Source organism: Chrysemys picta, chromosome 5 (assembly GCF_011386835.1).
Source record: "Chrysemys picta bellii isolate R12L10 chromosome 5, ASM1138683v2, whole genome shotgun sequence".
NCBI lineage: Eukaryota > Metazoa > Chordata > Testudines > Emydidae > Chrysemys > Chrysemys picta.
In genome coordinates, this window is record NC_088795.1 from 30,165,111 (window position 1) to 30,185,343 (window position 20,233).

Here is a 20,233-nt window from a genome sequence, read left to right on the forward strand (position 1 = left end):
CCCGCAAATATTTATACAAAAAAAAACTCCATTCACAGAACATTTGTTAAAAATAGGATGTGAACACAGTCAATACAAAATTCTATTTCTAAATCACAAAATGTTTGCAAATTATTTTTCTCTCTGCTCCCCGAATCAGGAAATCACCCACACTACCGTTTTCATGATTACATTGGAAAACAGTGCACTTATGTAGATTTAATGGTTAATGTGTTGTAGTAATTTTGATAAAACTCAGTATTCGTTGAGTACTCTTTGGAGTACCAAGGAGCATTTTTAAAGTAAATATAAAATAGATACCTTTAAACAGGTAGTCACCCAGGTAACTAAAATCTGTTCCTAAATATTAATGCTAATTGATTGTTAAATGGAGTGTATGTGAAATCCCATGAAAAATAGTTCAATTTGTCCTGCGGTTTAATTTTGACAATTAGTACAGAATAGTAAACTGCTTAAAAAAAAAAACTGTCCTTCACATATAGCTATAGGGGGTGTGTGAGTGTACAAGCAATACTATAGCTATCTATATTTACACACCTATATATTTATCCAATCCAAAGGGAAAATACACACACACACACACACACACACACACACACACACACTTGCTCTAATGCCAGAAAGATAGTAAAACAAATTCTAACAATATTTTTTCCTCCTGACAGACAAAATCACCATTGAACATCATCCAAATGGTAAGTGATACTAGCTTTAAAAGTTCACCTTAGCATAGGTACTTTTCAGATTGCCCCTCTGGCAAAAACTACTGCACAGAAATTCCAGGTTATATAGCTGATTCCTTAGATTGAAATAATGCATTTTTGGTTAGCTGAATGATATAGTAACCTAGAGGATTCAGTGTGAAAGTCCCCACGTTGCCAGGAGCTTAGAGTACTTGCGCCTGTGAAATGGTTGAATCCCTATCAGCTTTCATAACCGAGCACACAGACCCTGAGTTAGTATTCAGAATCACACCCTTCCTAGGGTTTGATTTTATTGGTAGTTCACAAACAGTTACTTGATATAGACCTCAAACTAAGCTTTCTCTCTGAGCTTGGTTGTTTCCTAGTGTTTCCCTCCAGGACCTCCTGTTCTCCTAGTTCTCTCTAGTTTCCTCTCTCCTGAGAGCCACTCTCTCTCTCTTAATGAACCACACCTCCCACCTGACCTTCAAGGTCAACAAGAGAGCCCTGCCATTCTGGGTGAAATTCTATTGTGTGCATTAGACAGGTCAGACTAGATAATCAGAATGTTCCCTTCCAGTCTTAACATCTACCGGTATGAATCCTGCTACAGTGTCTTATATTGCTCTGAAGTGAGTCTCTCTAGCTGGCATTCAAAATGGGTATAAGACAGAACTTCATCAACCCTTCTTGGGTGGGAATGACAAGGCAGAGACGTAAAAGGAAGAGAAACGGGGAAGAACCTGAAGGGATCCCAGATCCTTTTGAAACAGATTTTAACTATTGAGGACCTAATCCTTGAGTTCTTACACAACTCCCATTGAGTTAATTGTCAAAATGATGAGTGTAAGGCTGGGACATTAGAAGGTTACATCTCTGTCCACCCAACAGATGCTTGAAACAAAAATGACAGTAGCATATTTTCTCTTTCTTTAGTTTGTGGGGAAAACCTTCATTATAGAGACCTGCTGTACACCACACCCTTTAACAAACTGGTACGTATAGATATTTTCATAGCTCCCACATTTGTTTGTTTGGATTCATTTGCAATTGAAATATGGAGATACCTGTTTTCAAACATAGACTCCTTAACCATATCTCCATATCCCACTTATAGACTCTCAGATTTGGATGTCCTATTCAGTAGCCACGTCTGAAGATTAGATTTAGCATGCACACTTATTATTCCATAAACTTATTCAGGAAGGAGTTTAGTTATTTTTGTAAATGAGCAGGGGGATAACTGAATTTTGCTTTTCATAGTTACTAAATGTGATTTTGAATTTCTTGATATTGCTGCTGATCTTCCTCCAACTAAAGTCAGTGGAAACTGTGCTATAAACTGCAGTTGAAGCAGGGTCAGGTTCAGTCTTCTACTACATTATTTCAGTTCTTCCTATCTTTGGGTCCCCAAGTAATACTTTATGTGGCTATTAATATATGATTTAATCATAAAAAATATGCCTTTTGTGGGCAGCAGGAGAGTTTATCTTGATTTTTTTTCTGGAAAGGCAAGTGGGATTAATCTGATTTTAACAATTACTACTACTAAACAAGGAGTAAGTGTGTGGCCTATGAATGCACATGCTATTTGCTCAAGCACCGAATATGAACATAGAAAACACTTTGGTTTTAATAAAGCTGATTCTCTGATCACAATTAAAATGACGTCCATTAAGGTATGGATATGATCGCATTTTTGTTGCATTCTTATAGAACTGGAGACAAAAATGAATCACCAAAGAAAACCTTCGATGGTAAAGTTTTCAAAAATGCCTAAATGACTTAGGAGCTGAAGAGCAATTTTCAAAAGTGATTTAGGAGTCTAAAAGTCCCACTGAGAGTCAATGAGACTTAGTCTCCTAAATGCCAGATTTTTAATGGTATTTAGGTGCCTAAAGATACAAAAAGGTGCCTTAGATTTTCAAAACACATAGACACCTAACTATCATTGAAATCAATGGAGTAAGGTGCATAATGGCTTAGTGGGATTTTCAGGAGTGCCAAGGAGCCTAAGTACCTTTAAGAATCTGGCCAAAGGCACTTTTGGCACTTTACTCATTATCACATACAAACTGCCTTGAGTTTTGTGTGACATTTCCCATAATTTAAAAATCATCCACAATCATTTTCTAAAAATAAATATGAGAGATGATTCAAAGTGATCAGAGGTGATTAAAGAAAATAGTTGTGATTCATGATGATTTGAACTGCCTGTAAATTGTTGTCTTCTGATGGCTCTTTGGTAATTTTTGTAGAATGAACTCTTCTCAGGCCAGTTCTGGGTGGACAAGTTTCCACATCATAAAACTTGCCATCAATATTGGAATTACCATAATTAGCAACCTCATTGCCAGTCTTAGTGCCAAGGACTGGATGGGCATGTAGTACCATTCTATCACTCAGTAATGCACCTATGTTTTAAACAACAGTAGTCTATTGTGCCCAGACCAACAGTGCTGCCCCATGTGCTGACGCTGAAAGCCCTGCCGCCAGTGATGTAGGAGATTACCTGATCAGAGGTGCAGAGCCTCTGTCTGCAAAATGGAAAGCAACAACAGGGCCAGATAGAGGCTCCAAAACATCTGAAGTTAACATAAATTGTATTTGAAAAGACCAAAAGGCCAGGTATTCGGGGGAGGGGGGGACATATGTATCATCAGTGTGCATAGTTGCATTTTGAATTAACATAGGTCTCCGGAAACATGTCAGACTTATACACCTGGAAATTGTAGTCCTTTGGTCACAGTTCTGCCCCATGAATATTCCTCTAACTTATTCTGCTGGAGCCACAACCGGGGTGAGATGGTAACTCAGTCTTAATGCCCATTCCAGCCTTGGCATCTTTGAGACCACCAATGTGAGTGACATGCTGTGGCAATTTTGATGGTTGTTTTGTCCTGTGGGTACTTGTTCACTGGGAACTGGATGGAAGTCATTTTACATAGGCCATTCAATAGCCAGCACATAATTATGACTTCAGACACTGCTGACTTTTTAAATATGAAAGATGAAAGTGCATGTTAATTTATTCATTTCTCTGTGAGAAAAGCTTAATCTCCAAGGACTATCTTTATTTCACCATGTGCTACTATATTAAACATTCTGTCCTCTTATTGTTATAACTGCTCCAATACAGCTCAACTCCCCAATGTACTGCACATGACCAGGTCACCTACTGGAGTAAAGCAATCCTAGAGTATATACTTTTTCAGATTTCACAATCTGAACCTGTGGAAGCCCATGGCAATAAAGCATATATGGTTTAATTAAGTTTGCCCAACTGTCTGCCAAAGACCAAATTGCTTCCATAGCTTCATCCAAAAAGCCTTCAGAATAGCATTGAGCTTCTTTCACAACCTGTTAGCTTATTGATTATGAGCACTATCTTGATTACCTGGATGCATTTCCCCAGCTCTTCATCTCTCACCAGCATCTTGTTTCTATTCCCACTGCTGGCAGTTATCTCAGTAAACTCACTCACTTGATAATCAGTGGACTCCATTCTGATAGGGAAGGGAATGCATATACAAAAATCCATAAGACAGATAAGAAGTAGAGATGGGCCTAAACCATAAAATACACACCTTTATTTTGAACACATCCACCAATTCAAAGTGTTCATGAAATATGGAGCCAGTTATTGGATTTCAAATCCTTTGCTTTTCCCTGTTATTAGGAGAGAAATGATTCAAAGTGAATGCCACTCAGTGGAAGAGCTCACAAACTCATAGTGTTTCCTTGGAATTATCCCATAGGCAGGAATGGGAGGAGGCATCACTTAAGCTCCATGGAATGACCAAGACCCAAGATGTTAAAGACCATGGCTGGGATGTTCTTAAAGAGGCCCGGTGTCTTTACAATACTCCCCAACTCTCAATCTCCCTCAGACGCCACTCCATCCTTGCAGCTGCACATCCCCAAATAAAGAGGAGGGGACTCTTGTATAGACAGAGGCAAGGGTCAGACCCACCCCAGCTCATTCTCCAACAAAAATGACCAATTTTTATAGAAGTTTCACAGTTTTCCCCATAGCATTTTCCATATTTAACACTTTGGAAGAAAAACATTACTTAAGTGGCTGCCAGAAATATAGAAAGGATATTGTAGAATTTAAAGGAGAATTTTAAAAATTAACATATCACATTCTGTAAAAACAATCACTCACTCTAAATATGGACTTTGTGACCTTACTAGATTTTTCAACATTCTATATTGTCCTAACTGCTCATGTCACGTTCATATCATCTTTTTAGCATCCAACTCGAAACCCACCAGAAAAGGAACAGATGCCTAAAGATAATTAATGGAGGTAAGAGCATATATAAATTATTTATTTTTATATAAAACAATTCCTAATAAAGTGCTTCATATCGGTGATGCATGCTCCTAACCATGGAATAGAAGTGACATCTCAGCCGTAATCCTGGCATCATTACTGCAATAAGCAGAAATGCACATAGTGCTATAGTATGTAGTGTTATGTATTGTACGTTATGGCCCTGATTTTTAGTCAGATTTCAGTGTGCCCTCAGTAGTACAGCGGCAGATTTGCACTGAGTCAGAAACACAACTGGCTTGTGTGTGCAATTAAAAAGTGGGTGCAGTTGTAGGTACAACTAATTGCACCAGCAAAATTAGAGGCTTTGGGGGAATATGTAGTCTGATATACTGAACAGATATATACTATCGTACTATACATATACTGTCACAAAGGTATTGAATGAAAACCTGTGCTGCATGTAACTAAAAACCATCATAATCCAGATATGAGGTTTATTTCTGATCTTGCTCACATCTGTGTAAATCAGTAGTGACTCCATTGAAATGAATGGAGAATGCAAGGGTAAGAATGGTGCAAGATCAGCATTAGGTGAACAGTGTCCCCAAAAGAGGATTGTGTTTGGTTTTTGCAATGGCAGGTGTGAGCTACCTAGATTGGACAACTAATATATTTTTGTTCATTTCTAGAATCTTTGGAGATTTCTCTAGGTTGCCTGAAAGGGTTTGCATTTTTGTAGTAGGCTTGTGAACTGTACATCCCGCAAAGCAGTATCCAGAGGCCTTGAGACATGGGAAAGGGTATTCACCAGAAATTAGTGACAAACAGTGAAGGCTTTCTATCACTGGGAAAGCTGAGATACTGCTACCCTGAGAAAAATAAGAAAATCAATGTACTTTTGCCCAGTTCTGTGTATAATTCACAACTGATAATTTTATGTTTGAGAGAGACAAGGGTGGTGAGGAAATATCTTTTATAGGAGCAACTTCTGTTGGTGAGAGAGACAAGCTTAGCGCTACGAGATGAGGGATTCCTATGCAGCAGTGGCTCTGGGTCCCCTTATTGCAAAGTGCACCTTTCAGTAAGGGGATTTCAAAGCAGCAGTAGTACTTCATTAACCAGCCTCTCAGACACAATATAGCACTGAGGGGCACTTTCCCTTTATTAGTGAACATATGTAATGGAATGAAGGGAAGTTAGTATCCTAGCATGAACTTAAAATGCCTCACCAAGGACCACCACTGACATCAAAGCTAGCCACTGAGTTGATACTGGCTCCCTGGGTGCTAGGGACTACATAGTTGTACAGATATATCCTGTAGGACCACAGGTACCTCACTTCTATGGCAGAACTAAATCAATGCTGCAAATTATTTTCACGTAAGGGGGGCAACTTTAGACTCTAGCTGGGACACCGTGAGAGATGAAAGCTGTCCAAGGAATGCACTCAATCAAGCATTTTCTAGGTGTTCTGGACTCACCCCATCTCTGGCCAGCTTTGCACATTTGTGGGTTACACCTGCACTTCCAGCCCCTTGGCAGAACAGGGCAGGTTCAGGTTGCTTGCACCTCTGTATCCTAATTTAGGTGCTCACAGCCTGTGTCTTGTATTCAGAAGTTGCTGGAACCCAAGGAGTGACCCAAGCCGAAAGTCATTCACTAACAGCGAAATATACAAATATGTAGTAGAAAGTGTGAAGAAGATGGGAGATATCTGAAATGTTTTTATTGATATGCTGTGTACCTCTTCTATTTGATTGCACCACGTATTAGACAGCATGATAGTAAAGAGTTAACTCAGACTTGGGTGGTTTTACACATCTGCAGAAAGGCAGACAATGGTTGTAAATCCTTAATACTTGACAAACAATATGGGTGTCAAAAGATGTTGCTCTTTTGTCACTATCCAAGGGGAGCACAACCACCCCTAGCTTATGGCAGGACCAGAGCCCTGCAGAGAGAAAGTTTGAAGAAAGAATTTGGAAATTATTAAAAACACTGGCCCTGAAACTGAAGGCAGAGGCAGGTCTGCAAAAAAAATTGTAATCCAGTCCCCAGGAGAGTGGGTGTAAGGGCTAAATTGGACCTAACTAAGGCTTGCTATGGAAATGCTATGCTTAGATAAGATGCCATGTGTGTAGACCTTTTGTTGTTCTAACCCTTGCCTGTCTGATCGATTTAGTCCTATGCATGAATACATAATGTTTTGTTTTGAAAAAAATGATCAAGATCACTGCCTTTTCATCTAGTCACAGGTTCCTGAATGGAAGCCTGTAGCAGGGGCCAAATATAGTTGGATCTGCTGGGGAAACACAATTGGTAAACAGGGGTTTTGTAACCTGGAAACCCAATCTATAAGTGGGACAAATCACAGGATTTCACTCTGAGAAGTGTTGGCACTGGGTCTGGCACTTGGAAGGCTACCCATGAAGAGACTGAGAGAGAGCTCAGAGATATAACTTATCCTGAAACAATGACAGTGGGGTACAAGAGAATGGCCCTATTATTTTCAAAGGGATTTCCCTTCACCAGAGAATTTGGAGCCGTCACTGGAAAGTTAACCACTGAGGTTTTTTGCTGTTTCTTTTTACACTATATTCTGTTTGTATGCTGTTTATTTCCAGCACCACAACTGGTTAATAAAGAGATCACTGAGGTAATACAAAGGTATTAATGTAAGGAGACTGTTCACAGAGAAACACTAATTAGCTATCAGCTATAGCCATTCAGTAATCTGTCATTTAAATGATGAGAGGATTATGTGTATTTACTACTCCCGTTTTCAGCAGCAGCAGAGTTTGCTGATGGGCTTTGTTAATGAATGTGACCTTTTTACTTTGGGCATCTCATTATATCCTGTTGGAATATTAACTGCTCTCTCTAGTAGTTCATTGACAACCTATCCTATTGCATATTGTACCTCAAGGACTCTGTTTTAATCACCAGTTGCTACCTGCACTTTCTTTTCTGTTCCGTATATTGCTTTTAAAACTATTTTAAACATTGTGGAATGATGAGAGTCATTAGGATTGATTGCTTAGAATAGAGATAGTCAACCTATGGCGCATGTGCCAAAGGCGGCACGCAAGCTGATTTTCAGTGGCACTCACACTGCCCGGGTCCTGGCCACCGGTCCGGGAGGCTCTGCATTTTAATTTAATTTTAAATTAAGCTTCTTAAACATTTTAAAAACCTTATTTACTTTACATACAACAATAGTTTTGTTATATATTATAAACTTATAGAAAGTGACCTTCTAAAAACGTTCAAATGTATTACTGGCACACAAAACCGTAAATTAGAGTGAATAAATGAAGACTCGGCACACCACCTCTGAAAGGTTGCCGACCCCAACTTAGAAGATATAGAGATAGATAAATAGAATATTACTGCATTCATAGTCTTCCTGTCAATGCAGTCCTTGGCCTCTCTTCTGAGATTGCCAACAAGAGCTGAACTGAGACCATCAATTAATTTCACAGAATTTATCAATTACTTTTCCTTCATTCTGGACCTATGGTGAATTTGAACCAATTGCCTAGAAATGAAAGTTGCTACAGCCTGTTGCCAGCCCACTGAAGAACCCAGTCCATCTGAACAAGTTAATGAGTTATGTAGCCTTACACAGAGAAGAATGATCATGTCATGAAAGCACAGGGCTGAGAGTCAGATCTACATGCTGTTCCTGAAACTGCCACAGTCCTCCTTCAACAAGTCACCTGTGGCCTGATTTCATGCATGCTGAGCACCAGCAGCTCTTGTTGATGTCAGTGGGGGCTGAGTGTACGCAGAAGCTCTGAAAACTGGAGCATTAATCTCTTGTGCCTCAGTCTCCCATCTGCAGAATGGGCTAATAATACCTACCTGACAAGGATGGTCAGACTTCACTTTAAAATGTTTAAGTTATAGAGGTGAAAAGTATTACTATATTTACTGATCTATGATATAATGATACATTAATTGCAGAATTATGTTATAATGAGGAGGAGATAACATACCCTTTTAACTAAAACTAATACTGCATCTGCCTTCAAAAATAGGCTATTGTAAAGCTCAACTTTAGCCAACAATTACCTTGCAGTGCTATGTGAGTTACTGCACTAAACAAGGGGGAACATTGCAGTATACTATATTAGAACCACTGTATGGTAATGGGTGGCACGACCTCATTTCAGACCTTAAAAGTAATCTTAATATGAAGCGCTCTTGAAACTTGCTGTCCTTCACTTAAATGAAGGAGGGTGGATTGATAGTGTTCCTGTTGTGTTTCCCGTTAGTGTCAGTGAAACTGATGGATTTCCTGCTCTCTAAAGTGCAATATTCAGGCTCTTCCTAGATTGGACTGTCAGTCAGTTTCATGAACACTCTGCCACTGCTGCTGCTACAGCACATACGGCAGGGAAGTAACATGGGAGATGGCAGGGAGACCACCATACGGAGAATAAACGAAAATAGGGGAGACATTCAACATATGGAAGAGAGATGGAAAAGAGACATTACAAGAAAATAGATCTTCCTCCTGAGACTAGGTTTCAATCACATTCTAATCTCTTCTCCTCCATGGTGGTGTCACTGCTCCCTCTCTCCTGATAAGAAGGGGATGGTTAAAACATCAATACTTTTTGAGGCACGAAGATAGAGGCAATCGTTATTCTATCACATTCTTTTCACTAATTTCCAGAGTGTCCGTGGGGAGCAAGGTTGGAGAACAGGTTTGCCAGGAAGAGTCTACATACCTTACATGGCTGAGGTTGCTGACAGTTAATGTTGGTTGAAGCAATATTTACTTCCGCTCCTTGCTCTGTAAACCCCCTTGGAAAGATCACAGACTATAACCATGAAATGGCCAGCCAATGTATTCTACTGCCAATTGCTGGTGTACCGGGAGACTGATGATGATATAAAAAAAGGGGGGGGGGGTGCTGCTGACTGAGATCCATAAGCTTGGGGCATTATTGTTCTGTGGCCTCTTGCTCTCTGCTTATATTTGCAGCACTTCCGCCTTTGTACACCTGCCAGTGCCACACCTCATGGGAAAGAAAGCACTTCCTCAATGAACACAGCAAAGCACCAAAGTTTTTATATTAGTTCATTCCCTTCCATACCATTTTGCCCAGGAGTAGAATGTACAGTATGAGCCAATATCTGTAACAATGCCATTTATTCCCTTTGTTTAGGGTTTTTGAGCCCACATTTCTAAAACTCATCTCTGTGCTCCATCAATAATATAGTTTAAAATATGACCTTTTTTTTTTTGACTCACTGCAGCTATAGCTTTTAGCTGCACTTTATCCTGTTTTATTGTTGCTTCTATAATCAAACAGAGTGTTTATGTGCCTTTTGTGATTAAATGAGCCCTCAGAATTGTCTGGCCACTTCAGTTTATCATGCATTACTCAGCCTGTCTCCATCCAGCTGGCTTCATTTCCAGTGTCCCCCAGATCAGTGCTTTCACTTCCACACACCATCATTGCACCGAGAGACTTCTGAAGACATTCATCGCTCTTTCATGCAGTTCCCAGCTGGATGAAACTTTAAAGATGGGTGCTGAATATGCTATTCTCTACCTCCCTTTGTCCCCAGCTCTTGGGCAGGTCAGTGGGTCCACAAGTGTTCGCTCTGAGTGCAGAGCTTGGCCTATGGAATCAATATTAAATTCACTCAATCTTTAGGGCTGATAAAACATTGGTATTTAACTGGTTTGTGCAAAGTTAAAGGGCCAAGGTTAAATCATTCAGCTGTAAAAAGCAGTGACAGAAACAAATTTAAGCACCGTCCCCTATGTAGATATCACATTGTGGGGTGCAATCCCAATCAGTCAGGGTTGTTTCACCACCTTGTCTGCAACTTGGGTGCCTCACAATGCCTTGCTATTATGGCTCCCAACCTGGGCCTCTCACAAACAGCCGAACAGGATGCAGGTCACACCCTGAGTGTCTGTGTATAGCTGCAGTCCTGGTCCAGCCACTCTGACCCCAGCAGCATGTCAGCAACACACCAGCCACAGTCTGGTTTCCAGCAACCATGGTTACTACTTCCTGGGTGGCTCACCAAATTCCCAACCCAGGATTTTCCCTAAAAACATGTATTCTCCACTGTCCAGTCCTCTCCTGGACAGTTCAGATATTAGAGGTCCATTGCCCCTATAAATGGGTCAATGTATGACTGCTTGCTACTTTAATTGGCATTACCAAACAATTCAGTTTAAACACAACACTGGATTAGTTTTGATTAAAGAATAAACCAAGTTTATTTATCAACAACGAGAGAGATTAAGTGAATACAAGTATAAGGTATTAAAATGAGAACTGGTTACAAGAGAAATAAAGATAGAACACTTCCTAGTAGCTAAGACTTAAGAAACTAGACTTGGTTCAAGGTAAAATCCTTACCACAGGCTCCCATCTTCATTTCTGATCAAATTTTCAAGTCAGAATCTCTCACAAAGTCCAAAGCCTGGTTCCTTTGTCTTCTTGGATGAAAGAGAGGAGTTTTTGCCCCTGACTTTTATAGTCCAGTCAACCTTTGAAGTGCATTTTCCTGAAAGTTACCCATAGATAAACTACCTTCCACTGCAAGGATGGAGGCATGAAGTTTCTCTGTAAAAGAGGTTCTTCTTCGAGTGATTGCTCATGTGTATTCCACTATAGGTGTGTGTGCTCGCCACGTGCACCGGTGCCGGAAGTTTTTCCCTTAGCAGTACCCGTAGTGGGAGAGCACCGCTGCGACCCCTGGAGTGGCACCGACATATCGCGCCATAAAGGGGGCTGCGTGCTCCCCCCACCCTCAGTTCCTTCTTGCCGCCAGTGAAGGTAGTCGGAACTTGCTCCAGCTTAGCTGCAGCTCTTCTAGCCTTAGTGGACTGCAGATCTTCCCCTACCTAGACGACTGACTGCTCAAGGGCCGGTCTCGGTCTCTGGTGCAGCAGCAGACGAGCTTCCTGCTAGGCACCTGCGGGGCGCTAGGTCTTCTGGTAAACGAGGAGAAATCCACGTTGATCCCGGTTCAGCGCATAACCTTTATAGGGGTGCTGCTAGATTGCCAGGGGGCCACGGCCTCCCTCCCACGGGACAGATTCGAGACGCTCACAGCACTGATCGCAGGGGTCACAGCCTTTCTGGTAACCACGGCACGGGTGTGCCTGCAAATCCTAGGCCACATAGCAGCATGCACCTATGTGGTGCGACATGCCAGGCTCCGAATGAGGCCCCTCCAGCTTTAGCTGGCCTCCCGGTACTCCCAGGCCAGGGACGGTCTGGACAAGGTTGTCACGGTGCCACCCAGGGTGGTGGCAGACCTTCAATGGTGGACCCACCCGAGCAACATGCTCCAGGGTATTCCCTTCTGAGAGCCGCCCCCCTCTCTAGATCTGGTGTCAGATGCCTCGGACCTGGGCTGGGGAGCCCACGTGGGGATTTTCAGGATCCAGGGTATGTGGTCTTCCGAGGAGCTGACCCTGCACATAAATGTCAGGGAGCTCAGGGCCGTACGCCTAGCGTGCAGGGCCTTTTTCCAGCACGTGCACAAGAAGGTAGTTAGAGTCCTCACGGACAACATGACTGTCATGTATTACATCAACAAGCAGGGGGGCACGCACTCCCGGACCTTATGCCAGGAAGCCCAGCTCCTGTGGGAGTTCTGTATAGCGCACAACATACTTGTGTGGGCCTTCTACCTGCCCGGCAAGAGCAACACGCTCGCGGACCGCCTGAGCAGGGTGTTCTCCCAGCAGCACGAGTGGTCCCTGCACAGGGAGGTAGCCAGGGGGATCTTCCTATAGTGGGGTACTCCCCATGTAGACTTGTTCACCACCACCCAGAATTGGCAGTGTCCTCGGTTCTGCTCCAGAGCAGAGTGGGTGATGTGGAAATACTGGATGGGTTCCTGCTCCCATGGTCGGGGGCCCTGTTGTACGCCTTCCCGCCCTTTTCCCTAATAGGCAGGGTCCTCCAGAAGGTGAAATCAGACGGGGCGAGGGTTATCCTCATAGCCCCAGATTGGGCCCGTCAGCATTGGTACGGGACCCTACTGCAACTCTTAGCGGCCCCGCCTCGCAGGCTGCCGCTCCGCCCGGACCTCCTCTCCCAGGAGGAGGGTCATCTCCTCCATCCCAACCTAGCCGCGCTTCACCTGACAGCGTGGCTGCTCCTTGACTGACCAAGGAGGAACGCAGGTGTTCTGTGGAGGTAAGATCGGTCCTGCTGGAGAGTAGGAAGCCCTCCACGCGTCGAACCTACCTCGCTAAATGGTATAGGTTCTCTATGTGGGCGAGGGAAAGAGGTTCCTCTCCCTCTTCCGCGTCTATCCAGCTTGTCCTTGATTACCTCCTGTCCCTTAGGACCCAAGGCCCAAGGTTCTCCCACCACATGACTTCCAGGTTTTTGAGGGGTTTGGACAGGGTGTTCCCTTACGCTAGACCCCCTGTTCCATCTTGGGATCTGAACCTGGTGCTGTCACAATTACAACACTGTAAAATTTCAGATTTATATAGCTGAAATCATGAAATTTATGATGATTAAAATCCTGTGACCCTGAAATTGACCAAAATGGACTGTAATTTGGTAGGGCCCTACATATAATGTTGCTACCTACATTTCATCATGATACTATTGACCAGCAAGTTATTAGTTTTCAAATGATACCTTACAAGACATATTTTGTATAAATATTATTACAGTGGTGTATCAGGTGTGAATATAGGGTTCATTTGGTCACAGTAGGTCCATTTCTAGCCATAGTCTGTGACGTTAAAACAAATTACAGAAAAATCCTGAGCAAAAAGTTCTCTCCTAGAATAGATACTATAGGCCTCATTCCCCTCTCACTTATACCAGTTTTACACCGCTGACTCCAGTCCTGATTTATGCTGGTATGAAAGGATAATCAGGCTTCAGGATTCATTGCTCCTCACAGCATCTCTGGATAGTAGTCAGCTTTTAGGTTAGACAAAGATTCCCTCCCAACCTTCTAACACACTTATTATGCTCCTTCTGATACAGACAGTTATAGTCCCACCCCTGAGGTGTGGCTTACTCCTCCTCCCTTTTCTCTCCGTGGTGCTTGCGATCACCAGTCTTTGGAGCATTTTCTGTCCTGTCCCCATGTTGTCTGGGACCTGGGTTCTTTTCTGGCATCTGGTGCCTCCACTCAAAGTGACTCCTCACTTTCCCATATACCCATGCCTGCTAACCCTTGAGAAAATCAATTATAACACTGCTAGCTTGCAAGGACTGTAAAGCCCATTACGCAAGGAACAATACAGTAAATAAAAAAATCCCTGCAAAGGAGTGGTACACCAGAAATAACACCATAAAAAAGGGGGACTTTGCTGGGAATGCGAAAGTAGGATCTGGAGAATGGAAGGGTTAAGGTTAATTAATTATTAATTAATATTAAAAATAAAGGAATTCCCTACCTCCCAACACTTGCAAACCCCAGTTCTTCCCTGGCACCTCCCTGAGGCAGATGATATAGCTGAGGTTAAATGTCCTGAGATGGAGTGTTGCAGCCCTGTGGCATTGACTGGCTTAAATAAAAGTCACCTTACTTTTTCTTCGCCCCTGGGTAGGACAGGGTCCTCTCCTGACTCCAACTGGGATCACTGGTTCCTGGGTCTGGAATCCTCCTGGGATTTCAGCTGGCTCTCAGTAGCCAGTGCTGGATCAGATCTTTCCCTCTGGATGTGGGTTGCTGCAGTGCCGAAACTGCCTGGTTTATGCAGCTAGAGCCTCAGAGCAGCGCGAAACTCACTTCAGGGGAAGTAGGAGTTTAGCAGGGACTCGGTGAGCTGCACTCTCCCTCCTCCAGCTTCCAAACTCAAAAGTGAAACGACATGCTCTCCCTGTGTCTATCAGGCTGTTCCCTCATTTGGAGCTGTTAAGCCGCTTGTCTTTGGTCCCTTGGATTGCTTGTACAGATTGCCCCATGCAGACGCCTCCCTATCGGCCTCAGCAGGGGTTTCTAGTTCCATCTGTTCCTACCCCTGACTCGAAGCATGCTGGGAATGAGGTCAAAGGACTGGTGCAGCTATTTTAGTTGTAGGCCCTTTTGGTAGGGCCCCCTAAAGGCTTAGACTGGAGCTCCGGAAGCTGGCAAACTCCAAGTGGCTGTTACATAGGACTCAGCATGACCTAAAAGTTAACAAATTCAAACTACTGCATTAAATACCTTGCCTCCCTTTTCAACATTTCAGGGCAGATCCTCAGCTAGTGTGAATGGGCATAGCTCCACTAATTTCAGTGGAGCTATGCCAACTTATACTAACTAAGGATCCGGACCCTCATCTCTACTGAAGGAACTACAGCTGGAGAAAACCATTAAGACGAAAAAGTTTATTAAAACAGTAGGTAAACTGAAGATTGCTAACATGAGATGAATCATGCAGCGTGAGAACTCTGGATTAGCAAGTGGTGATCTCTGTCACTTTTAGAAAATTGCTACACCAGTAAGAGAGGAAAGGATAGGGGGAGAGAGAATTACATGTGGGAGAATAACTTGCAAGATAAAATTTATTCAGCAAATTGTGCTAATGTTCTTGTTTATGACAGAATAGATTGTCATGGACAAAACAGATTGTCCCTCTCCTTCAAAAAAATGAGTCGGAACCCTTCTGGTCTCGTCTGTGACAAAATTTGAGTTGGAGACCTAGCTCGAAGGAAAACAATACCACACTGGTAGTGACCTGTGTTTTTGAAAAGCAGGACATGCTCATCGAGAGGCACATATGCCTGCTGCATAAAATAGAGTACTGCTACCGGTTGTACAAAAATGAAATGGCCCTAACAAGAATGACAGAGGAGTGTGCTACAACTTCTTCCTTTTACATCACATCTGGCCCTGCCAAGTTAACAGCAAGATAGAAACAGTGTTGGAAATGGAATATATTTTACATGCGCCACTGAAGAGAAATGCATTTACGGGGTGAAATTCTCAAATCCTTTATAAAAACTGGGTGGCTGAGCTTTTTGTTCCTGAATTAAAACCTATTGAAGTCAATGGAAAGATTCCTATTTTTTTTCAACAGGCTTTCAGCCATTCCCTTTATGCATGTCTGACCTGAAACCAAAGTGATGAAATACATTTACTGATAGCAGTCAGACGAATCCTAAATCAGATTGTGTGTTTTTTGTTTAACTTTGACAAATCAGACCACTAATGCAACAGCATAGTAAAAGGAATTGGGGGATATAGACCTGTACCACTTAAGTCAATAGATATTTATTACTGTCTTCAAGGGTAGGCTCATCCCCTGCATCCCTGAAATAACTCTTGCTACTTTTTCTAACATCAGACCAGCAGCCTTCAAAGTGGGACAATCCTAAAAGAGATGTAAATAATTCCTTATACCATGACATTCTTCCCAGCATTTTGCTATGAATTTTGAAGTAGATCCTCAGCTGGAGCAAATGTGCGTAGCTACACTGAAGTCAGTGGATCCATTCCTATTTAAACTAGCTGAGGATTTGAGCCTTTTTAGTATGTCGTCTTGCAAGACAAGTGTGTGAAAACATGTCTTCATAATTTTACACTGACATTCTGCTATTGCATTTTTGCTGGGGCATGGAAAGGAAGACATATTTGAGTGTGAATCATAAAATACATGCATTAGTGAAATGCAAATTAGCAAGGCTCCTCACACAAATAAACATTCAAAAGTAAGCTTCTCTGGCCAAATTCTCTTCTGCCTTCAGCACTGCAACTTTCACATGGTGTTCACTCCTTTATCAAATTGAGTTCTATGCATGTAGAAAGAGCAGAGTTGAAATCCTGGATGTGGATCTGAAAGCAGAATTAATGCTCTTGAGGCTTTATCTAAACCTTCAAGAAATGTTGTATTTGATCATGTACCCACCCATTGCTAAAAGTTTATTCAATAATATGCATTTTTATTATTCCCTGCAGTGCACCTCTTCATTCTGTCTTGCATCAGCTGCCTCTGTTCAGCATCCCACACACGTATCCAATCTACATCTTGACTTACGCTCAATCTACTGCACATATTGCTAAGAAAATGACCATGCTCTCATCACTGCAGATTCTGCACCTTGGAATCATATGGTTTGGACAATCCTGGCAAAAGTCCAGCATTGCTGAAGAAAGTAGTAATAAACATTTATTGTCAAGTCAGCACTAAATTTTACACTCTTTCCTTGCTGTTTATTTCAGTTGATTCTCTAAATGAGAGGTTAAGAAAAAAAACTGTGCCTTGTTTTGTGTATCGTATTTTATACTCATTTCAACTGCTACAAAACTGTTAGAGAAGTGCAGCTAAAAAGTGCCACTAAAAAGCTGAATAAGATGCTTGATTTAAATGGACTCACATGCACACAACTGGTGAAGTTATAAATAGAGAGAAGTTGTATGTTTTCCTTTCTGTTGTTTAAAAACATTTTTATACAAATTTGTAATGTCTGTTTATACAGGAAACTTGCCTCTTTTGCCAGGAGGAATGACTGTATTCTAATTAGAGCTACTTTCTAACGGCCATATCTTTGTATATTAAGTTTGGAAGTAAATCAGCACGAGTTATCTGCAGCTATAAGCATGATTACAAAAAATAATGTTTACAAGACAGGTTTGTGTTTGTGTATGTATGTTTAATAGTGTGCCTAGGGTAAACTAGAAAAACAGAACCAGGCTCCAACCTCTGGTAAACCCATGCAATCCCAGTAAAACCCATGCAGTGATTGGCGTAACCGAGCAGAATTTGACTCAAATTGTGGTCTGCATTCACATAGCAACATACTCTGAGATTGAAATGAGCACCCTCAGTTGTGCAGGAAAACTTACAAGATTTGAAGAAATGACCCTTATTATCCACACAAGGGAAATGTACAGGTATGTATATGCAAGTTACACTCTAGCCAGTACTGTATCCTAGAGATAGCACTCACACAATGCTAGAACTGATTGAAGGGTTTGTTGCCAGCAATTTAGTTATTGGTTTTTCTATCTGAGAACAATTTTTGCAGGTCATGAATTTTACTGATTTTTTTGGTTATTCATTATTGATTGGCAAATAATTTTCCTCAACACATTTAGGCCTGTGCATTGTTCATACACTGTTCACAGTGAGTCATATCAGACATTCAAAATTCTCAGTCTGCCCTTTCAGCTGTGTAATTAGGCAACTAAGTCACCTGATATGGTTTTTGTTCCCTGACTGGATGATCTAATGTAAGCATCTCCAGTGTGAATATTCTTGTTAATGCACAAGCACCTGAATACGTTTGAATAAAAGTTCCTCCCTGAATAAAATACCAATGTCTATGGAAAAAAAAGGCTCTGAACATGGTCCGATTGAGGAATGATTCAGGTGAGTGAACATGTTCACTAAGACTTTTTCCTGCTATTTGCCCTGATTTAGCAAAGAGTTATCTGTGACAAGAAAGAGAACTGCTACAAAGAGAGATGATCTGAAGAGCCAGTGTTTGGATCTGGTTTAGATTTAAAGTAGAGTTCAGGGTCTGGATTTGACACCAACAAAATCTTGCGAGGTATTTTCATGAAGTTGTCTCCCACACCTGTGTATAATTTTAAGATGATTAGGGCTGGTTGAAAATTTTCTGTTGAAACTGTTTCACCATAGAAAATTGGGTTTTTGACTAAATGTCATTTTTTTGTGAAAAGTGTCTGCTTTCTGTAGCAAATTTCTCATTTTCATTAAAATCCAAAACCTGAAAACTATTGGTTTTGGCTGGAAATGTTTGGTTTTACTAGGAAAAATACAAATGTTCTGTGACAAATAAAGACAAAAGAATTTTTTTTTCCCTCCGGGGGAAAAAAAAACATTTCCCCACCTGCTCTAGTTTGGACTGAAGGTTTTGATTCCGGCCTGTTTCTAGTTCTGCTCTTACTCTTAATCTGCTGCTACCCTTCTTAATACCCCCCCACACACACACACACACACACACCCCAATGGTTACCTCAAGTCATTTGCTTGCCTGGTGACATTAAGCCAGACTGTGTGGATTGCCAGAGTCTCCCTGAAGGAAGAGAGGCCTGTGGCATGTTTGGGCCTATGTTTCTTTTCTCCTGAACCCCAAAATGGGTGACCTCCAGCAGACCTGAGCCAGAAGGCTGACTTTCCCTCGCCAGACCTGTACAGTAGACCACCTGGATGATGAGGGGCTGAGTGAGTACATATCCTAAGAGGGCACTGGGGAAAGACTAAGCTTTAATAGGCACACTGAGCTCAAGAGGAACCTATTTGTTCTCGGAGAACAGTGTTCGACAATGATCAGGTAAAATTCTTGAAAATAATATATCTTAGTCACCTTTTTTGCTTTTCCTCTGTTCAACTTGCTATTACATGTCTCTTCCATTCTTCCATGATTTATGTAAGGCTGTTACTTTTGATGACAAAAGTATCATAAGGGCACAGATTTAGCTTGACATTGTCTCTGACTGGCCAAATTTTGTAAAAATATAGGCATTAATTCTTCAATCTTAACATAGGCACCAGACTCATACAAATGAGCATCAATTTGCTATTGATTATTAGGTAAGTGCTCTATGACATAGTGTTTGCTCCGAGGGGCTTACAGTATAAATGGAGATGGTGCAAATCAGATGACAATTCTCTGGTGTTAATAGAATATTTTCGCTAGTTTCCTTCAGTCTGCTCAGACTATTGGTTGGTTTTTGTGAATATATAGATCTTGGGTTCTCAGCACGGATGTTGAAACCCCCAACAAGTGACAGGAGGTCACAACCACCCTGCCATTCCCATATTGCTAAGGGGGAAGGGGCGTGCGTGTATACTAGCTAGACTAAGGAGTCCCATGTGCGGTATTTAAGAATTTTAGAAATTTTGCAAAAGGAACACCACAAGTCAGAAGAACAGCAAGAGGCAATTATAGCAAGAAAACCACTCCAAAGGATGGCATTCCAATTTGATGAGCTTTGGTTATTGGTAACTATAAAATGCAACCAGAATTGCTTCCACCATTATATATTTTCTGGATGTTACTATCTTCAGTATTTTGTTATTTTTCAATTGATTTTTTTCAATCCAGTTTTAAATGAGTACAGTTTAGTGTATGGAAAGATAAATTTGGTGTTTTCATTGCTCTTTGCTTATCAGTAAATCTTGCAGCACCTTCATGGGTGTGTTTTGTACACGCTTATTACATGCTATGTGTTTGTACAGTGCCTAGAACAATGGTCCTTAGTTGAACTTCTAAATTAATGAATTAAATAACAATACTAATAACAACTGTTATTTTCTTACATAGCCTTTTAATGACACACTTAGCCAAAACAAATT

General features: G+C 41.6%; 1 protein-coding gene across 3 annotated transcripts in view; it reads left to right on the forward strand.

Annotated features, from left to right (window-relative positions):
- Positions 1-18,651, forward strand: part of BANK1 (B cell scaffold protein with ankyrin repeats 1) — a 287,338-nt gene extending 268,687 nt beyond the window's left edge. Inside the window, exons 15-18 of one of the 3 annotated variants that reach the window (XM_008179150.4) lie at positions 666-695; positions 1,620-1,678; positions 4,940-4,995; positions 16,867-18,651. In XM_008179150.4, coding sequence (XP_008177372.1) covers positions 666-695; positions 1,620-1,678; positions 4,940-4,990 — 140 coding nt within the window. In that variant the 3' untranslated portion in view covers positions 4,991-4,995; positions 16,867-18,651. The other 2 variants (XM_024099921.3, XM_042859972.2) reach the window with 2 other exon arrangements.
- The last annotated feature ends 1,582 nt before the right edge of the window (positions 18,652-20,233 follow it).